The sequence below is a fragment of the Macrobrachium nipponense genome, chromosome 1, assembly GCF_015104395.2.
Source record: "Macrobrachium nipponense isolate FS-2020 chromosome 1, ASM1510439v2, whole genome shotgun sequence".
Classification (NCBI taxonomy): domain Eukaryota; kingdom Metazoa; phylum Arthropoda; class Malacostraca; order Decapoda; family Palaemonidae; genus Macrobrachium; species Macrobrachium nipponense.
The window spans coordinates 38,347,576-38,361,259 of NC_087200.1; the positions used below are offsets into that span (position 1 = coordinate 38,347,576).

The 13,684-nt window shown below is 35.9% G+C and overlaps 1 protein-coding gene across 1 annotated transcript in view; it reads left to right on the forward strand.

Annotated features, from left to right (window-relative positions):
• The first annotated feature begins 12,504 nt into the window (after positions 1-12,504).
• Positions 12,505-13,684, forward strand: part of LOC135218740 (interaptin-like) — a 1,506-nt gene continuing 326 nt past the window's right edge. Inside the window, exon 1 of the mRNA XM_064255190.1 lies at positions 12,505-13,684. This exon is cut by the window's right edge and continues 326 nt beyond it. Coding sequence (XP_064111260.1) covers positions 12,505-13,684 — 1,180 coding nt within the window.

Sequence of the window (13,684 nt, forward strand, 5' to 3'; positions counted from 1 at the left end):
TCCCGTAAGTGGCGTCATATCTGTAGACGACGTCTTCATCTGTTTAGCATAAAAATTTACGTCAGTCAGGCTTGGAGTAATTATATTATGCTTTATGTCAATTACAGTTACAATAATAATTACTAGTCATATTAACAAATTACAATTACAACTAAAATTAATATTAAATAGAAACAAAGAATTACAATTACCTTAAAAATATGTAATTAATTACATTTCAATTACATTACAATTATAATTACAACAACCTTACCTTCAACGCACAGCCCTAGTATAAATGGGGCGTGGCCAAGGCAGGCAAGAGATGCTGACTAGTCAATTTCCTTCGTTCTAGATGCAACCACCTTACTTATAACCACCTTGGTCGCTACTACTCTACCAGTCGTCATTTTATCTTGTGAGCTGTTAACCAGTTACTTGCAACCAAGGTGGGTTATAAGTAAGGGTGTTGCATCTGGAGTGAAACAATTTACTTGTCAGCATCTCTTGCCTGCTTAGGCCACGCCCCCTTTACGCCAGAGCTGTGCATTGACTGCAAGCTTGTTGTAATTGTAATTTAATTCAAATGTAATTACACATTTTTAAGGTTATTGTAATCGGGCATTCTATTTAATATTAATTTTAGTTGCAATTGTAATTTGACAATAGGACTGGTAATTGTAATTGTAACTGTAATTGACATAAAGCATAATGTAATTACTCCAAACCTGATTGACGGAAATTTGTCTGCTAAACGGAAGAAGATGTTATACTACAGTTATGACGTCCCCTGTGGAAATATTCCTTGGAAAGCAATGAAAATGTACAAATTTCCTTGTTTTTTTATATATGTGGCACAAGACACTATAGTTTAGCTATGTTAAAATGTCAACATAGTTTAAAAGACCGTCTTCCCGCTTTTGCTACTGAAAGCTGACTAGCATGGTATAAATGGGGAGACGCCTAGTGACGTCACTGATAGCTAGCCAATCAGGACAAAGAATTAGTTTTCAAGTACGGCTTGTTTTTTATTGTTTTTATTTTATTTTTTATTTTTTAATCATTGTCAGTATCAGGAATATAACAAAAAATCTAAAATTTCCTTTAAGCCTGCGAAGCTAATTTTATTATAGCGAAACTTAATAAACAAACAAGTAAAAATCATATTTTGGTTTGTGTTACCATAGTGTTCAATGTGCATGACGTTACCTCTTTCTCAGATACCTTGCTTGCAACAAACGTCAGTCAGTCGGCTGTCTGTGGTACTTGTGGTAAGTGTAAGAGTGATGATTTTTACGACCTTAATATTATCAAGAAAAAGGCAAATGCCCTATGTTTTCAGCACAGGGAGGAACTACTTTTAGCTACACACAAGCTTGATTTTCTGATTGCTGCCAGGTTTGCTGGAGGAATGCCAGCTGACCAACAAGGAATTCCTGCATGAGGTATGTTGCTGTATCTATATTGTGCTAATTGAAACACAGCAGGCTGACTGTATAAATCGATTGGAAAATAAAAGGATTGTACATTGTTTACTGATACTATGCGGATCAGTAAGTTGGACATAAAAACTTTGAACGTGGGCAACCATTCTGTGGGGTTACTACATTAACCTCTAATTACCATTTACCTATAAAATGTTTATTTTAGCCTATTTCATGTTAAACAGTGTGGGATTACAACTTCCTAAATTTATATATTTATTACTATGATTTGCAGTAATAACTTAGCAAATTAGACTAAATGATACTTTTACAATTACATTTAAAAACATGAGCTTATGATAGTACTCTTTTGCGAAAGTATCAAGAGAAAGAGGAAGTGTCTTCCACATTGAGCGCTGTGGTAACACACACCAAATTATGATTTTTACTTGTTTGTTTTTAAAATTTCGCCTTAATAGAAATAGCTTTTTAACCCTAGATTGGTATTTGCTGGTCCACCTCTGCCTGCATGGGCCCCCACCTACATTTTAATTCCCCCTTCCTCCTTTGCTTCAAAATTCCATGTTTAGTGCAGCTAGTCCATCTGGAGTCTCAGTAGTCTTCCTGTGATTGTGATAAGGGACAAACATCTATCCAAGCTCCCACTGCCACTCGGTTAGAGTGATGATCCCGACCCAGGTGAACCTATACTCTGTTTTTTTCCATCTGTCCATCCACCTGTGGTGTTTGCGCATGGTAACACTGAGTCCCGGACTTTAAATAGTTACGCTATGTGTAAGCTTTAGGTAAATAAAAGGATATCTGGGTGTACATTTGCAACTGAAAAGTGTTTTGATAATTCACTGCATGTGAGTTACACCGTTAATATTCGAAATAGGTTATTGTAATTATTGTTGAATGCAAGCTGCCTTTTCGGGGTGGCGAATGGAACAGCTTCACGCAGTGGCGGGAAAATTGGTTCTCTTGCTGTTCACTACGGCAAGTTGTCAACTGTATTGGACCATACCTACTCTGCTACTGAGCTATGTGTTACTTCATTACACGGAAGTATGTCAGTATATACTTTTACTTTTTATAAAGTGCGTTTTAGCCGGATACGATATGACGTAACTTGGTTTAGCACATGTTAAATGGAATTTGCGTCTGGCTGTTCCATTCGCCACCCCGAAAAGGCAGCTTACATTCAGAAATAATAACAATATCCTATTTCGAATATTAACGGTGTAACTCACATACAGTAAATTATTATAACACCTTTCAGTTGCAAATGTACACCCAGATGTCCTTTTATTTACCTAAAGCTTACACATAGCGTAACTATTGAAAGCCCGGGACGCATTGTTACCATGTGCAAATACTACAGGCAGACGGACAGATGGAAAAAAACAGAGTACGTATAGTGATACTGTACCTATGCAGTATACAGTATATTACTGATGGTAAACTAAGCTAAAATTGTCTGTGGTCTCTCAGACACTCATTTGGAGCAGATTGTCGCCAAGGACACACGGGACGTCTTTGGAATAATGAATACTGATGTTTATAAATATGTATTATTAGAAAATAATTCAATATTATTGCAGTAGACATACCCTAGTAGGCTACGAACTATAGCTGTGATTTAGGGTATGTAAAATCCTAACACTAAAAATGTCTTTTTTTTTTTTCATCTCTCTCTCTCTTATGTCCTAAGCACCTCAATTCTTTTTCTGGCCAGGGTTGTGCTTTCATGTGTAGTGAAGGTAGTCACAACCTGATGATTTTCTAGTTTTTGTTCAGTATCTTCCTCCATTGTATTTTTAAGAAATAATTCTCAAAAGAGAGCTAAAATTAGAATTAATGTGATACTTGCTATGATCACAGTCAAAATTATCTATCTTTTTAATTTTTGTATTTTCAAAGGTCAATAAAATTACAGTTTGTATTTTTGCCTATTTTCCTCGGCCGATGCAATTGGACGGGTGATATCTCAGGTGGACCTAACGATACCAATTTAAGTTAACTGTGTTGACATTTTAACAGATAAATTATGGTGTCTTGTGCTATCGCTACGTGTCACATAAATCAGAAGAAACGTAAAGAAATTTGTAAACTTTCATTGCTGTAAAGAAAAATTTCCGCAGGTGACGTCATGTCTGTAGTATGACGTCTTCATCCGTCAAGCAGACGAATTTCCGTCAATCCGGCTTGAAGTAATTGCATATGCTTTAAGTTAATTATAATTACCTGTCCTATTATCAAATTTCAATTGCAACTACAATAATAAGGATGGGAAAGGTAAATACAATTATAATGATAAATACTCACTTTTAATAATTCAGAATTTTAATTAGTTACAAATATACTTACTATATCCAATATGTTGCTGCGTAATAAAATTTCGTACACTTATTCCCTTGGCAAAAATGCAGCAAAAACATTTTGAAAATTTTAGACCGAAGAAATTACAGTTACAAATGTTTTTTTTTAATTAAATTGAAATTACAATTATCATTAAATAGAAATAACTACACTTACCTTGAATAACGTTTAAGTAATTGCATTTCAATTAAATTACAATAACACGAAGCCTTCCATCAATGCACAGTCCTGGCATAAAGGGACTGTGGCCTAGGCAGGCGAGCGCCAGGGCCAAGACAAGATGCATCCACGATATAGTAATGACGTGGTTTCTATATCGTGGAACCATCTATCTTAACCCACCTTACTATTTATTACCCTTGGTAACGTTGCATTCGTGATTTGTGTCAGATGAAGAAAACATTTCCTGGATTTGAGATTGTGAATTATTCTATACTTATTTGATAACATACTCGGTAAGTCTATGTAATCGCTTGGCACGAACTACCTTGGAAATTTATTTTCAGGCCCGTACCCAGTTTTTTTTTTGTGGGGAGGGGTGTTTTTCCCAAAACCGGACATTTTCTTCTATAAATGTCATTGCATATTTATGTATATGCAAAATAAAATACTTGAAAATGTTATTTCAGTTATATTAAGAAGAAAAATTGGGCATGGGCTCTATGCCCTTCTACCTGATTTGATGTTATTCAAAGTACTGACTTTGGTTAACAGAATTTTACTTAGTCACTTACAAACATGGTGGCATATATCATATTCCTATTATCACTCTTGTATTTGCAACTACTAAAGAACGATATTAAAGTTTAATAACAAACTTTATAATTTTTTGTTTTTTTACTTTGTTTTCGGCCGTCTGTCGTCCGATCTCCGTGTGTATTCGTGAGCTCTTGCCTGACTGTCGTTGAACTCCTTTTTTTTTTCCTAGTGGGATTAATGTTTATGTTTTAATAGGTATATTGTGTTTGATATTATTAGTATACAAACCCACGATTTGTGATAGCCTTACAGCTGCCTTCCCCCAGTGTGTGTGTGTGTGTGTGTGTGTGTGTATGTATCCCGTAGTCGGCGGGCCAAGGACGTAACTTTCGTTCCCTATCACATCCTCCTCTTTGATAAGGGCGTGACAGTATATTTGTTAACTTATGACGTTACTCCTGCCGCTTGCTCTGTCGGAGAGTTTGGCGCAAGGAAAACTTTGGAGCTTTAGCGCTTAGTGTCCCTTTCCTGGTATTTCCTTCTAAGCCCTTTTCAGTCTAAACACTCTTGTCGTGCAAGGACTAGGAGTTTGTTTGTTGAGGCGCGGGGAGGGGGGGGGGCAGTGTTGCTGGTTTTGGTAATTAGGTGACGTATGCTGTAGGTGTCCTCACTCCCCACGCGCTTCAAGGACAGTACCCTTCGGAACGAGAGGAGGGTAGACTAAAACCTATCCCCGCCCCCTGTGAAACGTCATCGGTTACTAAAGGACCATATCTTTATGAAACTATATTTACGATAACATTTTTATATAACTATTTTTGCGATGGCGTTTTTTTTATGTAAATTTTCCTCTTATTACATGTTGCCGTAAACTACGTTAAAGTGCAAAGAATGCTCTTTCAAATGATATATGGCACATTACAATTACGATTTTTTTCAAACTCACAAGCGCGCACAGAAAAAATTATCTATGCATACAAAAATTTGCAATTACTTCATCCGTCAACCTATATACATTCACGTTTTGTAGCGTAGCTGATTAAGGGATGAAGGTAGAAAGAAACTGAAAATGGATTAGAAAGCTGATAAAATTTACTATATAATGCATAAATAAAATTGATAGATGTTCTCAGAAATTTTCGAGGAATTCTAGGTCAAAGACGGACCAAAATGTTTAAATTTTATGTAAATATTTACCACATTTTTCTTGCATAATTTTTCATCTTATTACATTTTGCCATATAGCATGTAAAAGTACAAAGAATGCCCTTTTAATTGGTATATGGCACATTGCAATTACAATTACTTTCAAACCCATAATCGCGCACAGGAAAAATTATCTACTCACGCAAAAATTAATAAAAATTAAGCGTTCGTGGGAGATCGGAAATCTAGCCCCGCCCCTTGTGAAACGTCATCAGTTACATCCAGCCAGACTGACGAATAGTACCTTTTTGTACTGTTTTTCCGAAAATATTATAATCGTTTGAGGCATGCAGAATTAATACCTTTATGTATATAGTTTGTGTTATATGTAAACTTAATGTGTTCGGAAGTATATTTATGATATGAAGTGCTAATGAGACATTTGCTGGAAATGTGTTCCCTGTATCATTGTCTTCATCATTTATTCCTTTGATACCTTGTATTGTATATGATGTAATTCTTATACAGTTGATATGTTTTTTTTCGTGGTCAAGTCATGCAAATGCAACTGCCATTTTTTACACTGCCTGTATCCACATTTTCTTTGTATTTAGTGCATAACAAGTAGTATTCATACTAAGATTTGGAAAATATAATTAATCTCTCATTCTAACCTTTAGCATAAAAAAAGTTGCTTTTCAAAGTGAGGTATGAACACAGTGACAGAACTAAATACATTTCTTAACAATTATTTATAATCTTGATGATATTACTACCTGAAAGAGAGAGAGAGAGAGAGAGAGAGAGAGAGAGAGAGAGAGAGAGAGAGAGAGAGAGTTGTCATGTTATAAAAAATGGACTTGAAGAGAATACAGCAAACCAGTATATAGGTAAGTAAATAAATAGGTAAAGAAAAAACATACAAAGAAAACTGGAGTAGCTATGTGTGTTGAAACTGGTATATTTTATGTGAAATAAAACAAGGCTTGGTGACTAAATGAGAGAATGGGTATTAAAAAACATCAAACATGTGACCTCTTTACAGATTCTATCAAGATTTTATGAAAAACACCATGCGATATGAATTAAATGTATAAAAACTAAAGGTTCCGTAAGTAATTCAATGGAGAAGCACAAGAAGTGTTACTCTTGTGATGTCACAGGATTAGCTCCGCCTCCACTGCCGAGTTGTGCAGACCCTATATACTTTGAATGGGTATTAAAAAACATCAAGCATGTGACCTCTTTACAGATTTTACCAAGATTATATCAAAAACACCATGCGATATGGATTAAACGTAGAAAAACTAAAGGTTCTTTAAGTAATTCAATGGAGAAGCACAGGAAGTGTCACTCTTGTGACATCACAGGATTAGCTCCGCCCCCACTGCCGAGTTGAGCAGACCCTATATATTTTGGCTCTGCACTCAGCTGGCTTTAAACATCAAACTGCGGGCAATTTTCGCCTTAATTTGCCCGTAAGTATAATTTTTAGTTGAGTTTAAATTTTCTTCCCTGAACATATACGGTACCGGATACTTGGCGAAAGTGTACGGATCAATTTGAGTGGGGCAGCCGAAAATAAGTGGACTATTAGACATTTGACATGCTATTATAGGCCTACTTAATTTGGGAGTCAGGAGCTTCAAGTTGTATGATCGTCAACTTCGGGAGGGGGAACAGAATGGGGGAAAATGTTTTGTAGTTAGCCAATCTTGAACAATTCATTCACATTTCCGTTTCCAGTAATTATTTGTGTTGTGATACATCATCTCTTTGTGAATGTGCGGGTGCTAAAACGGCTCTTTATGATGGGACTTTGGTCTTAATATTAATCCAACTCCCATATCCGATGAAAATTCCATTTCATCCACACGAACCAACAGCAACTAAAGAACAATTCAGTTGGTGGCAAGACACGTTGGGCTACGAACCTCGACATGGCTGCAGTGCCCTAACTATTGGCCTATTCTGCAAAAAGAAAAGAAAATGACCAAAGACGCTATTAAAAAGAGAATACTTATCTTACATTTCTTATTTTAGAGGAATTGAGAGTGGCACCATATGACTGGTTCAATTATTCAAAAATGCTCAGCCATTCAGAAAAAAATACTACTTTGTGTGAAGTAATAACTCGACACCAAAGGATAGTGCTAATAGTGTATAATATATATATATATATATATATATATATATATATATATATATATATATATATATATATATATATATACTATAATATATATATTATATATATTATATATATATTAATATACATATATATATATATATATATATATATATATATATATATATGATATATATATATATATATATATATATATATATATATATATTTGTGTGTGAAACTATAGAAAGTAGTAAGTCTCTTACATAGTTTTTCATATAAATGTGATGGAATTAATGAGGTGAGACATTCCATACTTCAACAGGAATTTTAAAAAATAACCCAGGCAGTAATTCTTATCCTGAAACATCACAATATTTCTTGAATTTTTTGTCTTTTACATTTTATTAGGCTCACAAATTTCAGATAATTACCATATTTCTAATATCAATATTGCCTATGATAGATTTTCAAGACAGATAATTTCAAAGTGCCCCATCTCTCCCCTCCAATCGTAGGTTATGTTTGTCAGGGGGGATACCACCCACTAAAATGTCTGACATAAAAATTACAGCATTCTAGGATATGCAGTGCTATTGTTGTACAAATTTCTATTGTTGTACAAATTTTACTTGGTATCTCCAATGCTGGATGCAGATCCTGTCTCCACCTCCTCCTCCCCCTCCCAACTCGTTGTGGGGTGTCTGTCAGGGGGTAACCGCCCACTAAAATGTCTGTCATTACCACCACAGTACTCTAGGATGTGCAGTGCTAATTGTAGTACAAATTTTACTTGGGATCTCCAATGTTGGATGCAGATCCTGTCTCCACCTCCTCCTCCCCCTCCCAACTCGTTGTGGGGTGTCTGTCAGGGGGTAACCGCCCACTAAAATGTCTGTCATTACCACCACAGTACTCTAGGATGTGCAGTGCTAATTGTAGTACAAATTTTACTTGGGATCTCCAATGTTGGATGCAGATCCTGTCTCCACCTCCTCCTCCCCCTTCCAACTCGTTGTGGGGTGTCTGTCAGTGGGAAACCACCCACTAAAATGTCTGGCATTACCATCACAGCATTCTAGGATATGAAGTGTTATTATAGTACAAATGTTACTTGGGATCTCCAATGTTGGATGCAGATCCTGTCTCCCCCTCCCCCTCCCAACTAGTTGTGGGGCATCTGTCAGGCGGAAACCACCCACTAAAATGTCTGTCATTACCACCACAGTATTCTATGATGTGCAGTGCTATTGTAGTGTAAATTTTACTTAGCATCTCCTAAGTTGGATCTAGATCCAATTAACCGCCTCTTTTCAGTGTATCAATCAGGGGGGAAACCACCCTCCAAAATGTGTCACTGGTCATTCTATAATCAGGAGAGTCTGCAGATATATTATATATTAGTTTCATCTGTTATCTCATATATTGGATCTAGACCCAAAATCTAACAGGCAATTAGGGGTGCTTGTTAAGTAAGCCACCCATATATTTTCGGCAGACGGCCAGTTTCACAGTTTACAAGTCTATCCCTAAATACCAGTAGGGGTTACAGTCGGTATCTTGTTTGTTGTATCTCAATGGTCCGGGCTGCCACTCTAGGACAAAAGGTACCTGGAATCTTTCCATTCGCATTGAGCCTAAAAGAATCTAACTTAGATAGTGACCCCAAGGGTTTTAACCCAGTAAGTATCCACGTTCGCGGCGTGTTTAGTACTAGCCCGTTGGGGATGACCGTAAAAGCATAAACAAAAGGCTGTCAGTATCATATAAAGACAATGAACCCCCAAGAAATATTAGTCCTAGACAACGATCCACGCAAATCCATGGGGTGTTACTAACCAGGAAAGATCATACTAATCAGTTGATAACGACACTTTTTATGATGATAAGTTGTTGGTATTATAGATTCCAAGTGAAACATTGTACTCTACTAGACCAGTCTTGAACTTTAAGGTTTTGATTACCAATTATATCCGTTTTACACTTGTAAAATCGAAGTGTGCCGAGGATGAACGAAGGAGGGCTCGTCATCAAGTGGAAAGACGACGAAATCCGAAAGATTTCGCTGCCCAGACCTGAAGGAGGAGAATCAGTGACCTCGCCTTCCACCCTCACTCAGTTGCAAGTGAGTTGTATTGCTCGTTTGTGTCAGGTTGTAATGAGAATGACTTTTGTGTTAATTTTTATTCTACTTTTTTTTTTTTGCTTTAATTCTTGCTACAAAAATTGTTATTGGTTGTACGTCGTGTCTTTGAAGAACCGTGTCGGTTTGCACTGATCAGTTTTGCTTTTATTGTTATATTTTTAAATCTTGCTGCAACATGAGTCTGAGATGTGTCTCTCTGTCCAAAAGGATCCAGTTTTGTTCCGACGAAAGATGGCTATGGTGAACAGGGAGCTCTGTGAGACAGGACTTTTAGCAATCATTTTCTTAAGGGGTTCTAGGACAGTTCTAAGTCAGTTCTTGACTTGATATTACCTTTGAAAATAATTTGTTAATGGTGTGTTTGTCACTGGGGTTATTTACTTGTGGGTCTTTTTCTGCCAATTTTATTTCATGGAAATATATGTGTGTGTGCACGCACGTGTGTAATATAGTATATATATATATATATATATATATATATATTATTATATATATATATATATATATATATATATATATATATCTATATATATATATATATATATATATATATATATATATATATATATTATATATATATATATATATATATATATACGGATACATTACACACACGCACGCACATTCACACATACACACACAGATATGTATATATATATTTATATATATATATATATATATATCTATTTAATATATATAGATTCAGCCATTTTCAAAATAAAAAAAAGTTTGTATATTTAAAATTTTGCCAAAATCAAACTATGATATCGTATTGCGTCAAAATTAGCAAGAAAAAAAACTATGAATCTTAAAGGCCGTCACTAACGTTCAGTTATACCTGCGCAGGCAAAACCGAACTCAATAAGCTTCAGTTTTGCCTGAGTTATAACAGAACGTTAGTGGATTGTTTTGTTTGCACAGGCCGACTGCGCGGACATAACTATGCAGGTATAAGCGAATGCTAATGGGGACCTTTACGTCCAGTTTTAACCAATCTAACAATGAGAATATTTTCTCCTTTTCAGGCTGCGTTTATTGTTGTCATCATTGGATTTTTAGCAGCGACTATGTGTCTGGTTTTGGAGCCCATCACCTTCCGCATCTCGTAACCTCGTGACGTCACGCCTCAGGAGTGGTATCTTACAGGTTCTGGGAACTGAACTGGAATCTGAACGCTTCTGAGAATTTCAAATGACTTAGTACTTACAAAGTGAAAATATACTGACCTATATAATCGAGGTAAAATTTGTATGGTTTGAATATATTGGTCGATTTATATTATGACCTGATCTGATACTTATTAAGTGAAAATGCCCCCGCTAATATTTATAAAGTTAAAAATATATGGGTCAATTTATACTTAAGACTGAGCTAATATTTACAAAATTGAAACGTTTTGTCATTTTACACTGAAACCTAGGCTGATACTTATAAGTAAAGATGTATTGGACAATTTATACTTAAAATTCAGCTAATACTTATATTGTGAAAATATATTGGTCAATTTACATTAAACCCTGAGCTAATACTAATAACGAGAACATATGTTTGTCAATTCGCACTTGAAACCAAGTTAATAATTTTAGATAAAAAATATATGAACTAAATGATACTGAAATAAGAGATAATACTTATCAAATGGAAATATATTGACCAATTTTTACTTGAAACTAAGCTAACAACTATAAAGTGTGTAAATTTAGGGACATACAGATTACTTAATTTAAAAGATGAATTTGAGTTGACGGGATTTATTAATACAAAATATAACTATTCTTATTGAAATGATAACTAGTATTTAAAATATATTTCTATGTCAAAGGTCAACTGTGTCGACAGTACTCTTGTCCTAAAAAATGCAGCAGAAACTGAGGAGGCAAACTATCAAATTAATATTCTTGTACGAAAGTATTTAGTCGATAATAAATTTGCATTCTAATTAGCTTTCTTATTTATAACCTAAATCGTGTATCTGTTGTCAGCTATTTTGCACTAAAAATAGAGTTCACACACACATATTATATATATATATATATATATATATATATATACATATATATATATATATATTATATATATATATATATATATATATATATATAATATATATATATATATATGTGTGTGTGTGTGTGTGTGTGTGTGCGCGAGTGCGTGCGTGCGTGCGCGCGCGCTTGTGTTTGAGTATGTGTGTAAAGACTGGCTCCAGGATCTTCAGAAAGACCCTGGGGATTGCATAGGAATTCCCCACCTCTGATACATATGAAGACGGAAGCAGCTCCCGTGAAGCCAAAATTGACTCCGGAATCCAGACACATCTACTGCGTCCGGGGATCAGCAAACATTCCCGAAGACAGGATCGGCTCCGGCGGAATCACAAATGACGCCAGAATCCAGACACGTCACGTGTGATTTTTTAAAAGTAATGATAAGGAAAGAGAGTTGATTTGTAACGAACAAAGATGTTTCTTAGTTTGCTTACAGTTGTGCTTGCACAGTGCTTTGGCTCCATGGTTCAAGTCCCCAGCGTGATTACATTGTTTGCCATTATTGTTATGCTATTCACTGGAGTGTTTATACTTCGTGGATTTAGCATTAAAATGGTTCAGTTCTTTGTCGATTTCATGGCCTCCGACAGCTCTGCCTGTCTTGATGAGGCTGGAAATCAGGAGGACGAAATTGATCACTCTGGCTTTGAAGAAGACCATGTTTCGGATAACGAAGTAGTATACGAACGTTTCAGTAAAGAAGAAGGCGACCATCCAGGCAGTGAAGAAGCAAGGAATTTGGATATAAGTCGAAAGTTCGAGGAAGTAATCAAGGAAAATAAAAATGTTTTCTTGAGGTTTGAGAAAGAGAGATTAGAAAAGGATCAGCTGATCCACGAATTACTGATCAAGGTAGAGGGCCTGACCATAGCAAAACTGCAGATGGAAGAACACGTCAGAGACCTCGAACGACTGAACAAAGAAAAGGAAAGAAACATCTTTTCAATGTCCGAAGAGATGCAGAATCTGAAAAACGAAATGATTGAAAAGGCGAAGGTTACAGAAGTCCAAATAAAAGAAAACGAAGAGAGAGACCAGATGCTAATTATTTTGGAAAACACGGTCGCAGTTCTCTCGATGGAGAAGGACACTTTGCATCGAGATCTACGGCAAAACGATAAAAACCGAGAAGAAATGCAAATGAAAATGAACAAGCTGAATCAGGACCTGGAAGGACTTCGAAAAGAGAATGGAAGGAAAGAGAAGAACATAGAAAAGCTGAAGAGGGAGAACGAGAACAAGACCTTGAAGATCAAAGGTTTAGAGGACGAGTTACAATTCCTTACCATTCAGACACAGATGGCCCTGGAAAATTTGAAAGAGCTCGACAAATGTGAAAGAGAATTAGCTGACAAAAACGAGGAACTCAAAAAGCTGAGAGAACAGGCCTTGCAGAGGGACAGAGAGATCCTCCGACTGGAAAATGAGTGCACCCAAAAACAATTGGAAGTCATAGGTCTGCTGCAAGAATCTAAAACTATTGTAGTAGAACAACCGACGGCAAATGGAAAGGTGAATGACCTGATTAGAAGGATAGTTCAACTTGAATTCGAACTTGAGGAGACGAAGGAGCAATTAGAGACTAAGGAATTTGAAGAGACGGAAGCATTATTGGAATTCGAAAGACGCCAAGAAGAGATCTTGGCGCAGGTTACGACGATTAGCTGCTTGGAAACGAAAGTCAAAGTTCTTAATGGACCAAAGGATACTAAAGAAATGGAAGTCTGCAGAA